Here is a 23,172-nt window from a genome sequence, read left to right as displayed (position 1 = left end):
AATGTGAAATATATTGTTTTCTTTCTTCAGAATTGTCGCTCTTTTTGTGTTTAAACCGCAAAAAAAAAACAGGTGATCAAATAGCTCTATTTGTGGGAAAAAAAGGACACCACATTTTTTAGGTACAGCGTCGCACGACCGCGCAATTGTCCGTTTAAAGTAACGCAGTGCAGAATCGCAAAAAATGGCCTAGTCATTAAGGGGGGCAAATCCTTCCGGTCCAGAAGTGGTTAAGGCGCAGAAGAGAAAAACTTCTTCCTTATTTTTCCAAATAAAACTTTTGTTTTGAAACTGAAATGTCCTTGCTTTTATCATCAAAATTAGGTTATATTCAAGAAGTTTGCACACTGTACATACCAGTCTCATGGACATGCCCTATTTTCAGGGACAGTGGTTTTCATGAGAAAACCTTCAAAGATATTTCCAAAGCCAAAATCAGATGATAAGAAATTGTTTGTTATACTAGTCAAGCCGATGAAAACAAACTTCCCAGGCAAATAGAAAGCTCATCATTTTAAAGTGATTTATATCAAAATGAATATGCTTTAAACAATTATTATATATTAGTTGTTATATTTTTTTAAATAATGCAAATACAGTAATTGCCGTTTTTTTATTCATATTTTAAAGACATGTTTTCAGTTTTATTGATTGGTTTTTAATTTTTTAATTTTTTTTTTTGGCTGTCCAACACGATGACTTGCTGCTCCGGCCAAGCAAAATCGTACGAAATTCTCAAGTCATGTGGTTTGATGAGTTTGTTTATGAAAATTATTTTTGACTTAAACCTGAACATATAAGAGAGAAAAATGCTTAAGCACTTGCCGACCGCCTCATGACTATTAATTTTTTGTTTTTTTTTAAGCCCGTAGCGTGTGAAACACACTCAAAAGACTCCACCCGGTGCATAAAAAAGTGCACACACACAAAGTGAGAACACAAAAAGTGCAAAGGGTGTGCGAAAACGAATGGTCTTCCCTCCGAAGAGGTAGGACCCGAAACCTCGATCCCCCGGGGCGCAAGACTCCTGACAGGGATTTAAGGTACTTATGGTCAGTCGGCCGAAACCAAACTGACCCCGTTCTTCAGGGGGACTGCCGAAACAGCCCACCCCAAGTACTAAGTGGGGCTCCCCCGAAGGGAGACCCCATGAGAGAGGGCGAACTAAGCCAAAAGGCCATATCCACCCCCTCCCAAGACTCAAGGCTAGGCCCGATGACCCACACCCTACAAGTCGTGCAAAAAAAGAAAACAAAGGTGATAGTGCAGGTGATGGACTACAAAGAAAAAGAGACAAACCAACAAAAAGTGGGGGAAAGGGGAGTGGGGAAAGTGCAATGGTGCCATGTGAGGAACCAAGGCAGGCCTTCCAGCCGGAATAAAAAATTCCTCTGGTGCAAGCCGAAAAGCCTGTCCCAAGAGGCAGGTGTGAAAAAGGTGTGCAGTGACCAAGGTGCCGAAAAAACTCACAGCGAGCTGCCCCTCACCAGTGAGAAATTAAGGCACCCCTGGGCTGCCACCCCAGGGGCACTTACACTACGGGCTTTTTCAATCTCAGCCCCCGGCCAGACCGAGTGTAGCCTATCCCCACCAGCAGACATCAGAACCTGGACAGCTTAGAGAGAGCTTACCTACAACTGGGGACAGGCCCACAAGCAAGCCAGGTCAAAAACCAGGAGAGAAAGCCCTCCCCTTGCCATCCTGTTCCTCAGCCCATTACATCCAGGAGCAGTTCCACCAGTCCCCCTCAGACCGGCTTTCCTGCCCCCTTCAAACTGGTTAGGACAGTTCAACCCATTCGAATCAGAAGGCGGCGGGCCCCACATGCTTTCCCAGATGACCTACTCCCCATACCTCAATACTTAGAGCGCTCCGGGTTTCGGTCATACTGGTACTAGCTGAGGCCCATACCAACTGATAAGAACAGATACTACACTTGATCTTAGCCAAAAGGCCAAGAAGCGAGGTGTCGGTAATAGTGCCGCTCATCCTTCTGGCGGCCTGGCAAGCGCCAGCGACCTAGTACACCCTGGACCTAGTATAACCAGCACTGCAGTAACACTTGGTGACGTGGTGAGTCCCATAAGTGCAGTTGAAGCTGGTGTGGTGGCTAGCACGAGTAGTGGCCCGCAGCCACCGCATATTCAAAGACAGGCCCGTAGAGCCCATAGTGCCCTCCCCGATGCGCTGGCATATCCCAATTGGCAACCCACTGATTCTACAGCGCCAGTACTTCCCCCTACTTCACTGTCCAACCTGGAAGCCACGTGGAGACAGCTGGTTTTACTCTCCTGAACTTTTTTTAGCTGTTCTTCACGGAAGATTTTTTCGGATCTATTGTGGATCAATCAAATTTATATGCACAACAATTCATCGCCGCCAACCCAAATTCGCCCCTTGCCAGACAATTCGCCTGGAAACCTTTAACGGTTCTCGATTTTAAAATCTTTCCGGGCCTTTCCCTGAACATGGGCATAACCAAAAAGAGTGAATTGCGGCTATATTGGTCCACTAGCCCACTTCACCATATGCGCGTGTACTCTGCCTCCATGTCCAGGGCGAGATACGAGCAAATTCTGCAATTTATGCATTTCAGCGACAATTAAATCTGTCATACTCGGGGAGACCCTGAATATGATCGGCTCCACAAAATTCGGCCCCTCATAGACCACTTCAATCAGCGGTTTGCAGCCTTGTTTATGCCCGAACAAGTTGTCTGCGTTGATGAGTCCCTGATTAAATTTACTGGCCGCCTTGCTATGAAACAGTACCTCCCTAGCAAGTGTGCCAAGTACGGGGTCAAGCTGTACAAGCTCTGTGACAGGGCCACAGGCTATACAGTTAGTTTCCAGGTCTATGAGGGAAAAGATAGCTCTGTGGAGCCCCCCAACTGCCCAGACTACATAGGGAGCAGCGGCAAGATAGTTTGGGACTTGGTGTCACCCTTATCCGAAAAGGGGTACCATTTGTACGTGGACAACTTTTACACAAGCGTGCCACTATTTAGTCACCTTCTCGATTTACAAATTGGCGCATGTGGCACCGAATGACCTAATCGCCGAGGCTTCCCCCAACGGCTTGTAAATTCCCGTCTTAGTCGGCGGGGTGAGAGCCTGCTTGAAAACGGACAAATTGCTTGCAGTGAAGTGGAGGGATACACGGGATGTTTTCCTTTTGTCCTCCAATCACCCAGACACGACAGTCCAAATTTCTACGGCAGCTGGCTGTAACATTAATGTCAGAGTAGGGTAGCTTTGCATTAGCGAGATATGAAGTGATCTGTAGAAATAGTATAATTGTAGATGTAGTGTCATTTTGGGTTATTAAGAATTGTAGTATTTAGTATCAGTCATACACATATGTCCTGTTATTAGCATCTGAAAGGGACAGGACCATTCTCTAGGATAGAGTTGACACCTACATGGCAAAAAAAGTCTCCAATGCAAGGAAACAAAATTGTTACCTTCCTGGAGCCTCGAAGACGAAATTTTCACCTTCCTGAGGCCTCAAAAGAAACTGCTAGACATCTTGGCTACGAGGGGACAAGGAGAGGCTCCAAATGGTCTGCAAGCTCTGGTTGGTATCATCAGATCTAAGGAATGTATTTTATCTCTCATAAAAGTTTAAATATTAGTGGCAGAGAGATGAAAATAATTCCTTCTTATGGCTCACATGTTGGGCTACAAGTACATGTAAATCTATATTTGTAGCGTGTGTAGAATCCTACAGAAATGCACAAAACCATTATATGGCGCCTGATTACGGCAGGCAGGCGGTGTTTGATACTGTCGCGATCAGACCGATGCGCTGGTGTCAGAATTCCTATCCCTGACTCAGCGGTCAGCGCCGTTCTGGGTCAATTCATCTCTGTTCAGTTCAGGACACGAAACCTCCTGTAGGCTGGGACGGGGACAACCCCCTGGGGTTGATTGGCCAAGGGCTAAAGTCCAGCCCACATCCATATTCCAATAAATTGGGGAACCTGAGATATGAACACGGTTCTTCCATGAAGCCAGATCTAAACTGGGGAGTCCCCACATGGTTTCCGCTATGCTTCTACCAAGGGATAAGCTGCAGTAAAGTTTATTTCTGTTTTTATTCCTTTTTATTTTCATAGCAATTTGCCAATTGTGTGTCTTTTTATCTTTGTATTTTTTTGTATTTTTTGTAACTGCTTTTGCTTTGTATATATTTTTTATGCACTGCCCACTTTCGGGATATTAAATTATAAAATGAATAAGTGACTTCTGTGTACTAAGCTAGGACTCATATCTTTGAAGAGATTGTTGCATTTTAGTGCCTAATTGCTTGGTCTAAGCTACATGCCAATCTGTATGCAATTGCACTGTGTGTTGGCAGATTGCATGCAGATTGTAAACCAGACGGAGATCTTTGTGTGTGCGGTGGCCCAGCAGACTAGTCTGCGGACAAACTGTTGGGTGATGGCAGGCTATCGTTTGTGGTGTGTGGGTGTGGGGACAGTGGAAAGAGTCATTAACACCGGGGTTCTAGCTTGGGGATAGCTGGAGGAATCCTAGTAGTGTGTAATAATTGCTAGATTGCTCCCTAACCCTTACAGTGCACCAGATTGTATGTAAGATTTGTATCTGCCTGAGTGTGGTCAGCCAGCTGGATTGGAGTCTCCCTCTAGTGGTGACCAAAGGCAGTGCGGGCTGTGAAAGTGTCAAAGCCAGTCTTATTACTCCTTGCGCAGGGGCCATGCTAATCTTCTCTGTATCGTTCCAATTTTAGTATATGTCCTGCCGAAGCGAGGACGCCAGTCTTATTACGCAGTAGGAATTTCCCTTATTCCCTTATACTCCCCAGTCACGAAACCACGTCTCGGTTAGCTAGTCGCCGTGGGCGTGGTCAATCGTGACAGATTGGCGGCAGCGTGCGGGATCTGCTTAGTACATTAGTGCATGGTTTATTCATTTAACCCATATCCTAAAGGTTGGAAGCTTGTTAGAAGCAACTGACCTACAGAAGCTCACTGAGTGCATCATTTTTGTTTTGTTGAAGACACACTTGGCTATATGCTCCCCACCCCCTCTTGTTTTTCTTTTCTATCTTTTATTTTGGCAAAATGGCTGAGACGATGATCAGCTACCTAAAGCAAAGCCGAGATGACCTGCTGAATCTGTGTGAGACCAGAGGCACAAAGGATCAGATGATATGCGCCCTGGCCGAGAAAGTCAAGGAGGAGCGAGCCTCTGCTATGGGGTCACCGGATGGGACTTATGACGCCCCGGAGGAGCAGCAGTCCTCCCCACCAGCTGATGTTGACGACAGTGATGTCTAGGAGGACCAACGAGAGGTCCAGTCATAATCCTTGCAGGCTGATCTACAACTGCTAGGCCCACTCAGTGAATCATTACGTTTTTCATTCTGCAGCGCCGACAAGCAGAGCAGGAAGCAGCAAATAAGCGAGCAGAATGGAAGCATTAGCTGGAGCTAGCAAAACTTCAGCTGCAGCAGAACAGGCCTGCTGGCAACGCTGAGTCCAGGGAAGAATGAATACACAAAATTCCCCTGGACAAATTCCCAACCATGGACAAAGATGGCGATATGGACACTTTCTTACAGGGATTTGAAAGGACTTGTCGTCAGTACTTCCTGCCCAAGGAGCAATGGGCCCAGTACCTCACACCAGGGCTGAGAGGCAAGGCTCTGGATGTGCTTGTGAGTCTCCCAGAGAGTCAAGGAAGGGACTATGAGGCCATTAAACAAGCCATTTTTAAACGGTACCAACTCACGCCAGAGGTGTACCGCAAGTGTTACAGCACATTGCATCGAGGTCCTAATGACAGCTACGTGGATCTTGTTTGCAGTCTGCACACTGCTTTCCGGTAGTGGCTAAAGGGACTGTCGGTGAGCACCTTTGACACCTTGCAGGAGCTAATGATTAAGGACCAGTTCCTACAGACATGTCCTTTTAAGGTCCGGCAGTTTGTGCTGGACCGAATTACCAAGACGGCGGATCAAGCAACGGAAATAGCCGATGCCTATGCGGCTAACAGAATGTCTGACACCAGGAGGACTACTGCACCCAGCGGGAAAGGTGGGGAAGCAGATGTACCCTCTTCTCAGGACAGCCATAGGACCAAGCCACTCAGACCTCCAGGAGCCAAGCCAACAGGTGTGGATACCCAGAAATGTTTTGTCTGCAACCAGATTGGTCACCTCAGTATGTCCTGTCCTGAGAGAAAGAAGGCTGCTCTATCTACCAAGCCAACCAGCACAGAGCCTGCTGTCTTGTGTGCTTCCAGGAATGCAAGGGGGCTCTCTGATAATCTGCAGCCTGTCACTGTGGGTGACAAAGTTACCACTGGCCTAAGGGACAGTGGAGCGGAAGTGACATTAGTGCGCCCTGAAATGCTGAAACCTGAGGACCTCATCCCTGTAAGACTATGACTGTAAAAGGTGTTGGGGGTGTCAACCCAGCCATAGCCACAGCATGGGTTTATCTAGACTGGGGAGCAGGAAGAGGAATGAGAGAAGTAGTGGTAACAGACACTATTCCCTCAAATGTGTTATTGGGCACTGACCTGGGACGGTTGGTAGCCCGTTATGAGCCAAATTCAGCCCCCCTGGAACCTGAATCTTCACCAGAAGCCCTGGATTCATGCAATGTACTGTTGGGTGACTCAGTGCACATTGGGAACTCTGGGGAGGGTCAAGGGGCTAATGACTGTGCGCAAGGTCCTAGCCCTAGTGGGTCTCCAGAGCCAAGGCCTGGAATAGAACTTAAAGACTTAATGGACTCTAAAACTGATAATATTTGATGTGATGTAAAATGTCAAGATCTGCGCAGTGCAGACCTTACCTCTGCTGCAGTGGTGAATCCCGGGGCCCACCAGTCTGGCCCAAACTGGTCCCTGCCCACTGCTACAGAGGAACTGTCTGCAGAAGGGGCTGATCCAACTAGGTCAGGCCCTTGTGAACTTGGCATGGCGGGCCTGAGGTCCCCTCACACTGTTGTCTCCCTGTCATCTGTGGCAGACAGCTCTAAGTCCCCCGAGGCTGTTAAAGTTGACATCAGCCTGGAGGAGTTCAGGGGTCTGGCTGACAGACTGCCAGCTGGGGATGGCAGGATGAAGGTGTCCTGGGAGCAGGTTTTTAATACTGTAACTGTTTGTGAAGAAAGGGAATGCTCTGGAGTACCTGGTGAAAAGGAAACGTGTGTTTCAGCATTTTCTAATAAGGACAAGCAAGGTGTGCCTGTAGCCATGTGCGAGGCAAAGTCTTCTGTAGTCTGCTCCTCTGTCATCGCAGCTACCAGTACTTCCATTGTGGATTCTCAGCTGTGCATCACAGAGAAAGGACCAACGAGGGAGGGTTTAAATCTGACCCAATCTGACTCTGCTCCCTCAGCGGCTGAGGCTAATGGCACTGAGTTTCTAGAGGCCGATACATTTGATGCCAGCCAGGAGGAACTCAGTTGTTGTGCCTACAAACGTGTGGCCAAGGGCAGGGTAGAAGTTTGTGACCTGGGTCAGGTGACAACCCCTGGTAGAGTCCAGTCTCCTGTGACCTCCTCTGTCACCACAGTTGCGAGTTCTGCCACTGCAGACTCGTTGCTGTGTGTTGCACAGGGAAGACTACAGGGTGACGGGGCAATCCTGGTTCCATCAGGGCCTACCACCTCAGCAGCTGCAGCTGACAACACTGAGTACCTACCGGTTGATACATTTGATGTCAGCCCCAAGGAACTCAGGTGTTGCGCTGGCAGGCGTTCGGCTGAGGAGGACAGAGCAGAAGTGTGGGAGATAGGTCAGAGGGTGGAGGCCCTGGTACCCAGGTCATGTAACCAGGTCCAAATCACCCAGGAACGGCCTTATGCCAGGCTCAAACATCTGGGTGTGGTAGCCAGAGGCTCTAATAGGTTGATGCAAAGGGTGGAGCCAGGGCGCAGAGCAGTGCGCCCTGAGCCCACCCATTGTGTGACAATAGCGAATGAAAATTCACTATTGCCACACCGACCCTCCTCCTGGCCAATCAGGAAGCGCGTCCGATACGCAATTCCTGATTGGCCGCAAGGCAAACCCCATGCCATTGGCCGAGGAGGAGGTGGGAGCAGGAGGACTGGAGGAGACGTGCCACCAGGACTGATGAGAAGCTGATGCCGGGACACTAATGAGAAGCCACCCACCGCCGCTGCTGCTCCAGGTAAGTTAGGGGGCACGCACGCTGATCTCTGCATTGGGGGCATGTATGCTGGTCACTGCATTGGGGGCACGCACGCTGATCTCTGCATTGGGGGCACGCACGCTGGTCACTGCATTGGGGGCACGCACGCTGATCTCTGCATTGAAAGGGGGCACGTACGCTGGTCACTGCATTAAAAGGGGGCACGTACGCTGGTCACTGCATTGAAAGGGGACACATACGCTGGTCACTGTGCATTGAAAGGGGGCATGTATGCTGGTCACTGCATTGAAGGGGGCATGTAGGCTGGTCACTGCATTGAAAGGGGGCATGTATGCTGGTCACTGCATTGAAAGAGGGCATGTCCCCTTTCAATGCACAGTGACCAGTGTGCCCCCTTTCAATGCACAGTGACCAGCGTGCCCACTTTCAATGCAGTGACCAGCGTACATGCCCCCTTTCAATGCAGTGACCAGCATACATGCCCTGCTCTGTGCCCCGGCTCCACCCTTTGCATCACCCAATTAAAGCCTCTGGCTCTAATCAGGTGATTTAAAAAAAACCCATTAAGCTCCATGCGTCCGGCGCCCCTGCATTCAGATTAGGGGGCCGGACGCATGGGGGGGGCGGCGCCCCTGCGCCCTCATAAGACCAGCCGCCACCATCCTGAGTACAGGGATACCACATGTGTGAGACTTTTTGGGACCCTAGCTGTGTACGGGACCCCGAAAACCAATCCCCATCTTCAGGTTTTCTAATGGCGTAAATTGCTTATTTTACCTCTGCACTACCTGTCACAGTTTCAGAGGCCCCGAAATTTCAAGATAGCACAAAACCCCCCCAAATGACCCCATTTTGCAAAGTAGACACTCTAAGCTATTTGCTGAGAGGCATGGTGAGTCCATGGAATATTTTATATTTTGCCACAAGTTTCTGGAAAATTATTTCTTTCTTTTTGTTTTTTTACACAAAGTTGTCAGTAAATGATATAATGCTCACACATGCCATGGGTATATGTGAAATGACACCCCAAAATACATTCTGCTGCTTCCCCTGAGTACAGGGATACCCCATGTGTGAGACTTTTTGGCAGTCTAGCCACGTACAGGACCCCGAAAACCAATCCGCACCTTCTGGCTTTCTAAGGGCGTAAATTGTTGATCTCACTCCTTACTACCTATCACACTTAAGAAAGCCATGAAATGCCAAGATGGCACAAACCTCCCCCCCCCCCCCCAAATATTGCAAAGTAGACACTCCAATCTATTGCTGAGAGGCATGGTGAGTATTTTGCAGCTCTCAAAAATTCGTTTTTTTTCCTCTTTTTTTCAATTTCCAAAACTTTGTGACAAAAAGTGAGATCTGCAAAACACTCAACATGCCTCTCTGCAAATAGCTTAGGGTGTCTACTTTCCGAAAAGGGGTCATTGGGGGGGGGGGGGGGGGTTGTGCTGTCTTGGCATTTCATGGCCTCCGAAACTGTGATAGGTAGTCAGGAGTGAAATCTACAATTTACGCCCTTGGAAAGCCTGAAAGTGGGGATGGGTTTTCGGGGTCCTGTACTCGGCTAGACTGCAAAAAGGTCTCACACATGGGGTATCCCTGTACTCAGGAGAAGCAATAGAATGTATTTTGGGGTGTCATTTCACATATACCCATGGCATGTGTGAGCAATATATCATTTAGTGACAACTTTGTGTAAAAAAACAAAAAAATTTATATATTTCCCGGAACTTGTGGCAAAATATAAAATATTCCATGGACTCACCATACCTCTCAGCAAAAAGCTTGGGGTGTCTACTTTCCAAAATGGGGTCATTTGGGGGGGGGGGGGGGGGGTTTGTGCTATCTTGAAATTTTAGGGCCTCCGAAACTGTGACAGGTAGTTCCAAGGTGAAATGCACAATTTACACCATTAGAAATCCTGAGAATGTTGATTGGTTTTCGGGGTCCTGTACACAGCTAGGCTCCCAAAAAGTCTCACACATGTGGTATCCCTGTACTCAGGGGAAGTAGCAGAATGTATTTTGGGGTGTCATTCCACATATACCTATGGCATGTGTGAGCAATTTATCTTTTAGTGACAACTTTGTGTTAAAAAAAAAAAATGTAATTTTCCTGAAACTTGTGGCAAAATATAAAAATTTCATGGACTCACCATGCTTCTCAGCAAATAGCTTGGGGTGTCTACTTTCCAAAATGGGGTCATTTGGGGGGGGGGGGGTTGTGCTATCTTGAAAATTCAGGGCCTCCGAAACTGTGATGGGTAGTGAGGAGTAAAATCAAAAATTTACGCCATTAGAAAACATGAAGATGGTGATTGATTTTCGGGGTCCTGTACACAGCTAGGCTCCCAAAAAGTCTCACAGATGTGGTATCCCCATACTCAGGAGAAGCGGCAGAATGTATTTTGGGGTGTCATTCCACATATACCTATGTCATGTGTGAGAAATGTATCTTTTTTGGGATACTACACTATGAGAGATTTTTTTTATTTCCTTTCTTCTATTGAATTGGGTGCTCTCTGAGATATCAAATGGAGTATAGAGCTGCTGGTGTTCTTTTCTGGTGAAGAGCGGAATGATTATAGCCCAGGTTGCTGGGAAAGCTTTTTTTGACCTTACCTTAGTGTGGGTCCATAATTGAGGTAAGCTACAGCATTGAAAGGTGGTGGCACAGAGTGGTGCAGCACCAGGATATCTTTATGTTGAAGCATGCATGATACACATATGCGGACACTCTGTTTAAAGCATGTTAATTGAGAAAATTCACATCAAGAGTGCAACAGCATGAACTTTAAGCACTTCCAGACGTAGGTCTACGTCGGTCACGCACGGGAAGCTAAGGGGTGAGTGCGCGCCGCCATCGGCGCGCTTCCGCCCCCCCACTCGGCAGCAGGGAAGCCGATGCACGGGTCAGGCGGCTCCGATTGCCATCTGACACCTGCGATCACTCCCCACTGAGAGAGAAGGACGGTCGGCTGTTGTAAACACAGCCGACTGTTCTTCTCCCTGCAATGACCATAGAGCCCATGTGATCCTTCTATATAGAATCACATGTCTCTATGGTCATTTCAGAAGCAACGCCCCCCCACAGTTAGAATCCCTCCCATAGGGTCACATTTAACCCCTTGAACTATACTGTTAACCCCTTCCCTGCCAGTGTCATTATTACAGTAACAGTGCATATTTTTAGCACTGATTACTGTAGTAATGTCACTGGTACCCCCAAAAGTGTAAAAAATGTCAGTTAGAGGTCCGATCTGTCCACCGCAATGCCGCACAGGTGATCAAATACCACCAAAAGAAAGCTCTTTTTGTGGGAAAAAAGAACGTTAATTTTATTTAAGTACAGCATCGCACGACCACACAATTGTCTGTTAAAGTAACGCAGTGCCGAATCGCAAAATAGGGCCTGGTCATTAAGGGGGCAAATCATTCCGGTCTTAAAGTGGTTAAAGGATTTGGTTTACATTAAATTTTTTTGTAACGGCCACGTTTCTACTTGATCTATTTTGTATCTCACTATCAACGTTAACATTTAGTATATATTTTTTGCACATATATATTTTGAACGCTTGAAAATTCACTGAAAACTGAGCATGTGCACAGCTGCCACCACAGCTGCAAAACCCTAGCTGAATTGGGGACATGGACATGGGTGTAGATGGGGACATGAGTGAAGATAGAGAGCAACAGGATCAACCAAGTTTTTAGAATACAACAAAAGAATCTCACAGTGACTGAGTGAGTATGAACAGTATATAATACAGCATTTAATGTTTTTTTATGATGTGGGTTTAGGGACACTTTAACTTCTTCCTTGCTTATGTGGACTTCCCTCTTGCTAGCCCCAGCATTTTTCACCGGTTGCACAAAGCTGACAATTTTCTCTTGTTAGGAGGCTGCTCTTTTGCAAATGTTGGCTGTCCTTCATTGTGCATGAGGATGTTGAGGGCCCATCAGCATTTTTGGGGTGGGGATGGGGGTGGAATGGGGAAAAGCAGCGCCTGCTTGGGTAGTGAGTAAAGTAAGTATTCCTCTCTCTTATATCCCCCCAGACTAAAAGACCCTTAGTACAGTGCATCCAGAAAATATTTACAGCTCTTCACTTTTTCCACATTTTGTTAGGTTACAAGTACAACCTTATTCCAAAATTGATTAAATAAATTATTGTCCTCAAAATTCTACAAACAATACAGAAATGTTGCTTTACCCTTCCCCAGATTTGTGCCTAGATACAATCCTGTTTTGGAGGTCTACAGACAATTCCCTGGACTTAAGGGCTTGGTTTGTGCTCTGACATGTACTGTTAACTGTGGAACCTTATATAGACAGGTGTGTGCCGTTCCAAATCATGTCTATTCAACTGCATTTACCACAGGTGGACTCTAAAAAAGTTGTATACATTTCTCAAGGATTATCAGTGGAAACAGGATGCCCCTGAGCTCAATTTTGAGTGTCATGGCAAAGGCTGTGACTACTTATGTACATGTGATTATTTGCCTTTTTTTTTTTTTTTTTTAATTTGCAAAGATTTCAAACAAACTTCTTTCACGTTGTCATTATGGGGTATTTTTTATAGAATCATGAGGAAAATAATGAATGTAATCAAATTGGAATAAGGCTGTAACATATTAAAATGTGGAAAAAGTGTAGCGCTTTCCGGATGCACTGTATATAGGGGATATCACCAAAATATTTTTTGCAAGCTGTCCAGGGATCAGCTTTATGGATCCTTTTGAACAGTCTATAATATCTTCCTTTCTCTCACCATCAAAACCATAAATATTTTGCTAACAACTAACTCACCTGTTTCCTGGCCATGAAGGCAGAATCAAAATCCTGGGTGGGCTGGGGTGCCCGAGGTTAAAGCTGTTATTCTAGTGGTGTAGAGAGTGATGTTGCTTGAGAAAGGCAGATTCATTTGTTTAGCTGCTTTTATAGAAAACATTCCGTTTGTAATTGTAATTTATAGTTGGCCTCCTTCTTCAATTACCTTATTAAGACAAGTTGTTCTATTTGCACTTAAGTTCCCTCAAGCTAAAGTTCTTATCCTTAGAGATTTTTTATTGGACCTTGGTAAAGACAGATTTCACAGGAGAAACCATCTTTTTCTATCAACCTCTTCTACTCCTTTGCCTTTACGTATACTGTATGTGAAATAATTAGGGCTTGGGACAATTGATGCCTGGAAGCATTTTCATCTTCCGATTTATTATTTACTTGTCAATCTGCCTCTACTAAGTCTTTCTCACATATATTACATGTTTGTAATCTTAAAGAAACCTGTGCAGAAATAAACTTGGAGGCTGCCTTTGCTTAGCTCCTTTTAAAAATGGTAGATGCCTGGAAATATGGTACTCATCCAAATATGGTACTCATCCTCTCAGTTCAATGCATTCAGAGCCACTGACCTGGAACAAGCATGCAGCAAATGAAGTCACAACTCCTGATCTGCATGCTTATTCAAGGTCAGTGACTTATGTGCTTTTCTGCTGACCTCTGGCCAGCAATATCTCCTTCTCTATGTGCAAGTAGTCACTCTTAAATGCTCTTGAGGCAGCCAACAAATGTGAAAAGTTCCAGCAAGAGGACAAAGATGATGACACCCATCAGTCTGATGGCCACGTGCCTGCTTCTTTAACTCCAAATCATGTTACTACTGACTACAAAATACTTCAACATGTCTCCTAGAAGAAAAATCTACCTGCCAAACCACTCTCACGTGTAAATGAGGAAGTGAAGGTGTATAATGTACATCACTCATCTGTCGATTCCTTTGCAAGCTTTGTGTCTGGGTCACAATGCAACAGCTCAAAAGAATACCACAGCTACAAGATGACTTCAAAACAGGCTGCATTGGTGCAGCATATGATTTATCCAGTTCCTGGACAGTTCTGAGTACAAGAATCCAAATACCTTCCTAAAAGAAATAATATATATATATATATATATATATATATATATATATCAAGTCAAATTCAGGTACTTACTACTTGTATTTATTAAAAAATATGCCTATAATGATGTCCTAATGATTATAGAGTTGCATTTATTTGTGCCTTTTATATCTGCCCGGAACTCCGGTTTAAAGCTATTAAGGCACAATTTGACATGCTGTATATGACATACAGTTAATAAAGTGTTACTAAACCCAGATCCTGCATTCACTATATCTGGTCTCTTACAGTACACAGAACATGGAAATGCAATTATTTTAGTAAGTATAAATAGATAAACACCTTTTTTCATCAGCCGTACATAGCAATTAGAGCAATCTTGTGACTTGTATCAGTGAATGCTGATAGTTTGCAGGAGTAGTTTTCTTTTCTTTCATGATTGTCCTATCAGGCTCTGTCTGAACATGTTTGGACAGTGCTGATTGGCCCTGTGCTGATCACATGTAACCTCCCAAGAAAAAGAAAAAAAAAATCATCAATGAAGATGTGACATCCCACCCACTGTGTTCTTTTTTAGTTACTGGGCATGGAGGAGGAGGGAGGTACTGGGCTGTGATTTAGGATCTGTATACACGCCCAAATGTGTGATGTTAATACCATGTGACCTGAATAGAGCAGCTAAAACCAGGAAGTGTTCTCTGAGCATTAGAGACCAAACTGAGCATGTTCAATTGAATTACACTTACTGTGCTTATCTGGACTTGTTCAGAGTGAACTTGCAGGAGGGGAGGATCTGTGCATACAGGATCACACAGCCTTTTTACACAATGCAGAGGATTAATCACTTAAGTTACACAGGGAAAATATCAAGCATGCTATTCTGCATCTATACACAGATTTGACTGTTGTGAGTTTAGTAACACTAAGTAAGGCCCCTTTCACACTTGTGCGACTTGTCATGCGATTTGGGACTGTAAAATCGCATGACAAGTCGTTCTCCATTATTTACAATGAGTACCATACATATCTGTGCGACTTGAAGTCGCACCGACTTCAAAGTAGTCCCTGCACTACTTTGGCACGATTTTGAAGCGTTTTAAAGCCAAAGACATTCAAGCCCAGTCAAACTGGTGGCAAAATCGCAGTAAAATTGCGTGACTTTGAAGTCGCACAAGTGTGAAAGGGGCCTTAAGGATGTTCATTAAACAATTTCCAAAAAATATAAATTTTCTTTTGTAGCCATTAAACAATGAGGCCTAATATGCTGAAGTAACAAGTTGAAGCTTACAGCACATTAACAGCTCTATGAGGGCTTATATATGGTGTACATATCTAGTCTATTGCTTTTTTATTTTAGAGAGAACATGGTTGAAGTATGATGATATTGGTTATCGGAGACGGGGGAATATTCTGATGAAGAGGATCATACTAATAAAGGTGAAGCAGACAAAGATTAGCATGATCCATAGGATCCAGTTGACCGACTTCTTGGCGTGTTGCTCGAGGCGATCAGATTCAGTTTTTAGTTTTTCAAAGTTCTGGTCCGCTAACTTCAAAGACTGAGATAGTGTCTGAAAGAAGCGAAGCAAATAGTCACTGATTTGAGTCAATTACTGTGGGAAGAAAAGAGCAGCTTCAGGCAATAAAGGGGGAAAAGTGGTAAACTAGTTCACTTTCAAGCACAAAAATAAAACTTGAGTAACAACACATATGTGGAACATTTGTGGAACATGAAAAAAACACAGTAGTGTAGAATAAGCCATGTACGTGGTAAATTAAGTGAAGTGTACAATCAAGTATTAGCAAATTGCACAAATTACATTCAGTGCAATGGTTATGTGCCCACAGTACCTGGTTATCCTGTTTAATGACATTTTGTGCTGCTAATGAGTTGCTTTTAAGATTCCGGGTCAGGCGCAGCATCTCTTCTGCTAACTTTTCTTGCATGTTGTGATGATGCTGTAACACTGCATCAATCTCTACCTCTGACTGCTTGTCATTTGAAAGGGAGCCCCTAAAAGGTAAATTAGGTATTAATTACAATGACATTTTATATTTCTAGTGCTTAACTAGAAAAAAAAAATATATAGATTTTTCCTACAGCTTACCTGTAAAAATCAATTTCTTGGAGTACATCACGGGACACAGAGCAACCATATTCATTACTATATGGTAATTACTATACGCCACCTATAGGTGAATGAATGGACACTGGCAACCAATCAGACAGGAAGTCCCCCCCATATAACCCGTCCCATACAGGAAGTACCTTAGTTTTGTAGCAAGCAATAAATATCCCAGACGGGGGGAGGGGGGGACCTCTGAGTCCCATGATGTACTCCAAGAAAGCTGTAGGAAAAATCCATATTTCCTTCATCTTACATCACAAGACACAGAGCAGCCATATTCATTACTACAGTATCTCTCAAAAGTGAGTACACCCCTCACATTTTTATTTATTTTCATGTGACAACACTGAAGAAATTACACTTTGCTACAATGTAGTAAGTGTACAGCTTGTATAACAGTGTAAATTTGCTGCCCCCTCAAAATAACTCACAGCCATTAATGTCTAAACTGCTGGCAACAAAAGTGAGTACACCCCTAAGTGAAAAAGTCCAAATTGGGCACAATTCGTAATTTTTCCTCCCCGGTGTCATGTGACTTGTTAGTGCTACAAGATCTCAGGTGTGAATGGGAAGCAGGTTTGATAAATTTGGTGTTATCGCTCTCTCTCACCAATACTGGTCACTGGAAGTTCAACATGGCACCTCATGGCAAAGAATTCTCTGAGGATCTGAAAAAGAGAATTGTTGCTCTACGTAAAGATGGCCTAGGTTATAAGAGGATTGCCAAGACCCTGAAACTGAGCTGCAGCACTGTTCCACTCAGAACAGGCCTCACCATGGTTGACCAAAGAAGTTGAGTGCACGTGCTCAGCGTCATATTCAGAGATTGTCTTTGGGAAATAAGACGTATGAGTGCTGCCAGAGGTTGAAGGGGTGAGGGGGGTCAGCCTGTCAGTGCTCAGACCATACGCCGCACACTGCATCAAATTGCTGTGCATGGGTGTCATTCCAGAAAGAAGCCTCTTCTAAAGTTGATGCACAAGAAAGCCCGCAGTTTGCTAAAGACAAGCAGACTAAGGACATGGATTACTGGAACCATTTTCTGTGGTCTGATGAGACCAAGATAAACTTATGTGGTTCAGATGGTGTCAAGTGTGTGTGGCAGTAACCAGGTGAGGAGTACAAAGACAAGTGTGTCTTGCCTACAGTCAAGCATTGCGGTTGGAGTGTCATGGTCTGAGGCTGCATGAGTGCAAACATGTACTGTGACATACTGAAGCAGAGCATGATCCCCTCCCTTCCGAGACTGGGCCCCAGGGCAGCATTCCAACATTACGACCCCAAACACGCCTCCAATATGACCACTGCCTTGCTAAAGAAGCTGAGGGTAAAGGTGATGGACTGGCCAAGCAAGTCTCCAGACCTAAACCCTAATGAGCACCTGTGGGGCATCCTCAAACAGAGGGCGGAGGAGCGCAAGGTCTCTAACATCCACCAGCTCCGTAAAATCGTCATGGAGGGGTGGAAGAGGACTCCAGATGCAAACTGTGAAGCTCTGGTGAACTCCATGCCCAAGAGGGTTAAGGCAGTGCTGGAAAATAATGGTGGCCACACAAAATATTGACACTTTGGGCCCAATTTGGACATTTTAACTTAGGGGTGTACTCAATTTTGTTGCCATTTTTTTAGACATTAAGGGCTGTGTTTTGAGTTATTTTTAGGAGACAGCAAATTTACACTGTTATACAAGCTGTACACTCACTAATTTACATTGTAGCAAAGTGTCATTTCTTCAGTGTTGTCACATGAAAAGATATAATAAAATATTTCCAAAAAATGTGAGGGGTTTACTCACTTTTGTGAAATACTGTATATGGGACGTCCCAAAGCAATGTACTTGAGGGGAGGGGGGGGATACCATAAAATACCGCCATCAGACCGCAGAAGATCTACATAGCTGCCTGCAGAACACTGCAGCCAAATGCAGACTCCTCGTGGGTCCTAACATCCACTTCATAGAATCTAGTGAACGTATGCACTGACAACCAAGTTGCAGCTTTGCAAATCTGAGCCAAAGAAGCTTGATGGCGAACTGCCCAAGAGGCACCTACTCTTCTGGTAGAGTGTGCCTTTACCGGAAAAGGTGGAACTTTCCCTTTTAAACCATACGCCTGGTCAATAACCTGGCAAATCCATTGAGAAATAGTAGATTTAAATGCTGCCGGCAGCACGAACGAAAGGTTGGTCTTATGCACCTGAGCTGAACTTTTCAATTAAATCCTAAATGCATGTACTACATCAAGAGAATGTAATAACTTTTCCTCTGCTGTTTGAGGATTTGGAAAGAAGGAAGACAGTATAATGTCCTGATTTAAATGAAAAGTGGACACCACCTTGGGCAAAAAAACCTGGGTGTGGACGTAGAATCGCCCTATCTTGATGTAATATCAAGAATGGCTCTTTACAAGAAAAAGCTGCCAATTCGGTCTCTGGAAAACAGCGATAAGGCTGAAATTTGACCGTTAATAGTGCCTAAGGCTAATTTCATATCAACCCCTGCTTGCAAGAAGGCTAGAATTCTCCCAATCATATATTTGTGGGGATGCCATTTCCTGGCCTCACACCAGGAAATGTAAGAATTCCAGACTCTGTAATAAATGCTTCTAGAGACTGTTTTTCTAGCATTTATCAGGGTAGAGATTGCAGGGCCAGATATACCCAGCTCTTTCAAGATCAAGGCTTCAATAGTCAAGCCATCAAATTTAGAGACTCTAAAGCAGGGTGAAATATTGGAGCTTGAGAGAGCAGGTCCGGACGTAGTGGAGGAACCCAAGGCCTTGCCACTGCCAATTTTAAAATTTGTGCATACCAAAACCTCCTGGGCCATGCTAGAGCCAATGGGATTACTGGTTTCCCTTCTACCTGGAAGTGGAAGATGCAGCAGCAGCTGCACCAGAGGAAGGGCATAAATCAGGGAAAATTCCTCCCACAGAGTCACCAAGGCATCTACTCAGATTGTGAGTGGATCCCTGGTCCTGGACACAAATCTCTTCAACTTGTTGTTGAACCTTAATGCCAACAGATCAACATCTGGGATCCCCCAGCTTTGGCAGATCAATGCAAAGATCTTGGGGTGTAAGGATCATTCCCCCAGAAACATCTGTTGTTGACTCAAAGTCTGACTGTCCGTTTTCTATTCCTGGAAAGAAAACCGCTGATATAGGCATGGAATAAAAATGGATTTTTGTAAAATCTTACCGTAAAATCCTTTTCTCTTAAGCTCATTGACAGACGTAGTCCTCGTTGATTAATAACAACTCGGGTTATACTGCCCTCCACAGGAGCAGGACTAGACAGGAAAGAAAACGTTCTGGCCACACCCTAGGGGCAGTCCCAGAGGGTATATCCTCTCACTTCCTGCTACAGCAAATCAGTTATGTCACAAAGCAGTGTTTAGAGAATTTAACCCAACCCAACTCAAAAACAGAGGGGCGGGTACTACGTCTGTCAATGAGCTTAAGAGAAAAGGATTTTACGGTAAGATTTTACAAAAATCCATTTTTCTCTGTCGCTGATTGACAGACGTAGTCCTCGTTGATTAATAACCACTCGGGACGTCCCAAAGCAGTACCACAAATGAGGGGTGGGAAAATGGAAATCAAAATCCAATCTAGAAGGCCAGACCGGTGCCAACTAGAAGTTTTAAAGGCTCATCAATCACACGATGAGACTCAACTGAAATTCCAACGGAAAAAAACCCTCGAGGTAGACCACCGGTCTCCTCAAATTGCGGCCTGCAAAACCTTGCGGCCAAATGAGGCATCCGCCGATGCCATCACATCAACTTTATAAAATTTTGTAAAGGTATGAACCGACGACCAGGTAGCTACCTTGCACACCTGGACCACTGATGCCTGATGGCGGTAGGCCCAGGAAGTACTGAGCGCTCGAGTGGAGTGCACCTTAACAGGGAACGGAGGATTCCGACCCCTAATCGAATAAGCCTGTACCACCGTCTGTCTGATCCACTTGGAGATAGTCGCGGCAGATGCAGGCAACCCCTTTCTGGGGCCATCCGTGATCACAAAAAGTGAATCCGTCTTACGGAACGATTCCGTAGCCTTCAGGTATACCCTGATTGCCCGAACCACATCCAAGGAATGCAACGCATATTCCCGAGGATGATTGGGCTGAGGACACAAGGAAGGTAGCACAATATCTTCATTCAGATGAAAGTCTGAAACCACCTTAGGAAGAAAGGATGGCTTCGGATGAAGAACTACCTTATCCCTATGAACCACAAGATATGGGGAATGGCATGATAATGCAGCCAGTTCTGACACCCTGCGTGCAGAAGTGATAGCCACCAAGAAGGCCACCTTCTGGGATAATGTAAGCAAGGGAATCTCCCTGATATTTTAAAAGGGAGGTTTCTGCAGAACCGACAAAACCAAATTAAGATCCCAGGGTGGTAAGGGCGCGCGCACTGGCGGAGCCAAGTGCCGCACCCCCTGGATGAAATTCCGCACCAAGGAATGAGTAGCCAGCGGCTTTTGAAAGAAGATTGCTAACGCTGAAAACTTGACCCTTGATAGTGCTCAAGGATAGTTTCTGCTCAACCCCCTTTTGCAGAAAAGCCAAAATTCGAGTCACCAAATAGGTACGTGGGGGAAATCCCAACGATTCACACCACGCAATATAAGTCTTCCATGTGTGATAATAGACTTTGCTAGAAGTCGCTTTCCTTGCTATAATTAGAGTAGGAATAACTGAAGCTGACATTAAACTGGAGCCCAGGTAAGCTGCATTAGACGAGGGTTGTTGGTCAAGCAATCACCTTCAGCCACCTTTCTTTCTGGCGCAGATTCCAAGGGGGAAGCCTATGTCCCCTAGGACATTTCAACTCTCTGGGCCAGTGAGCATTAAGGCAGATGTGCATAAAGACTGTTTGATCAGCAGCTCAAAGACCTCACAGGTAGGTGACAGCCACCACCCGAACAGGGACCTGAACCCTGGTCCCTCAGATTAAAAGTCTGATGCTCTACCGACTGAGCTATCCAGGCTCTCTGTAAAGCACGATGGAAGATCGGTCCTTGAGACCGCAGATCCTCCCTGAGAAGAAGTCTCCAAGGAGCGTCTGCGACTAGCCTGCCCAAGTCGGCGTACCCGGCTTGACGAGGCCAGCCCGGAATTACCAGGATAACTGGAGTTCCCTCCACCTCTATCCTGCGGAGAAATCTCAGCAGTAACTTGAGAGGGGGGAAGACATACAGTAGCTGTTACTTCCCCTACTGGGCGCTCAGCGCGTCTGCTGCGTCCGCTAGAGGATCGCGGGCGCGAGCCCTGTTGAGCCAACCTGCCAACAGATCCATATCCGGGGTGCCCCAATGAAGGGACAGCTGGTGAAATACCTCTGGATGAAGGGACTATTCCTCTTGATCCAGAATCTGACGGCTGAAATAATCTGCCTGTCCACCCCCGTGATAAATATCGCGGAGAGAACTGGAACAACTGTTCCCCCAATAAAGAATGTTGGCCACTTCTATGGCCGCCAGGGCACTCTTGGTGCCCCTTGGTGATTGACACAAGTCATGACCATGGCATAGTCCGATTGGATCCGAACCGGACTGCCCTGGAGCTGCTCGGTCCAGTAAATCAGACAAAGTCTGATCGCTCTCAGTTCCAACACCTTTATCGGTAACCTGGAATTTATCAGAAGAAATGACTTCCCCTGGCTGAGCATCGGAGACCGAAGCCACCAGACCAGAGCCTCCCTGGTCTGCTCGCTCAATCGGATCCGATTGTCCAGGGAATCGGGATTCCGATTCCATATGAGAAGAATCTCCTCTTTGGAGAATTCGGGTATGAATGTATCCAAAATTAGGCCCAGACAATTCAGTCTCCTGGTGGGAACCAGGGATGATCTTTGGGAAAAGCAAAGAAAACGCTGATGTCCTGCGAAGATGGGGATATGAAGATAGGCATCCTAAATGTCTATGGACGCCAGGAAATCCCCCTGATGCAGGGAGGCCACCACTGTATGGATGGACTCCATCTCTTCCAAGACCAGAATTGGACGCACCTAGCCCTTCTTCCTGGGCATTGTGAACAGGTTCGACTAGAACTCCTCCAAGGAATGGGAACTACCAATGCTTGTTGCATCAAGCTGTTCCCCGCAAAGCTTTTTAAGCGACCCGGGGATGTCGAATATTGGAAGGGAAGAATTGCACCGGTGGAAGTGATCGAAACTCGATCTTGTATCCCGACCATATGACCTTGCGAACCCCTTTATCCGGGATTCTGGAAAGCCCTGGATCCGGAAACCGGTGAAGACGTCCCCCCACCCTAGAGATGGGTGGGGCCCATTCTGTCAATCCAACGAGATAACAGTGGCTTTATTTAGTCTGGAAATCGGTGAGTCCACTATTAGTGGTACCGTCCATCTTTGTAATGAGGGATTCCTCAAAATGATAGCGCCTAGCAATGCGTTTGGAAATAGCAGAGGCTCGTTTACGGACGACCCCATTTGGGCAAGAGAAACCCCTCACCATTTTGGTAGGCTTGCTAGTACCAAAAAAGGAATATGAGACTCAGCTACCTCTGCCGGTGTAACCTCAAGATTTAAGGTTTCCCGGCAATGACAAGCTCAGAATCCGTATCTGAAGTATCAGATGATATAGGGGTAGGCGGGGGTCGTTCTTCTTGACCCCCGTCCCTGACAGGCTACCTCCACCCGGGATACCAAAGACTCCAAAACTGCTGATAATGCATCAATTAAAAGTGGGGTACTGGAGGGTCCTGCGGCCACCCCGAGGGGATCAGGTGGGGATACATGAGTGGCAGGGTTCATGTAACAAGACACTTGCCAGCAAACACAAAAAAAATAATTGCATTTTTTTTTTTTTTTTTTAACTTAGTCCCCCAGCGCAGTAGCGCCCCTCAGTCTACCTGCTTGGACCCCTCAGAAAGAGAGAGAGAGAGAGAGACCCCAAGGCTCACCTGATGCACAGAAGTTTCTTATCAAACTGCTTCCAGCACTGTCTGTTACAGACA

General features: G+C 45.7%; 1 protein-coding gene across 1 annotated transcript in view; it reads right to left on the bottom strand.

Moving 5' to 3' along the window:
* Positions 1-15,270: 15,270 nt before the first annotated feature.
* The window catches only part of USE1 (unconventional SNARE in the ER 1), a 194,929-nt gene continuing 187,027 nt past the window's right edge, over positions 15,271-23,172 (bottom strand). Inside the window, exons 7-8 of the mRNA XM_082273953.1 lie at positions 15,902-16,064; positions 15,271-15,621 (exon numbers count right to left, since the gene is read on the bottom strand). Coding sequence (XP_082130079.1) covers positions 15,439-15,621; positions 15,902-16,064 — 346 coding nt within the window. The 3' untranslated portion in view covers positions 15,271-15,438. The remainder of the gene's footprint in view (positions 15,622-15,901; positions 16,065-23,172) is intronic.

The sequence above is a fragment of the Pelophylax lessonae genome, assembly GCF_965119305.1.
Source record: "Pelophylax lessonae genome assembly, chromosome: 1".
Lineage (NCBI taxonomy): Eukaryota > Metazoa > Chordata > Amphibia > Anura > Ranidae > Pelophylax > Pelophylax lessonae.
The sequence above is the reverse complement of the archived record's forward strand: the minus strand, read 5'-3'. Positions and strand labels throughout refer to the sequence as shown.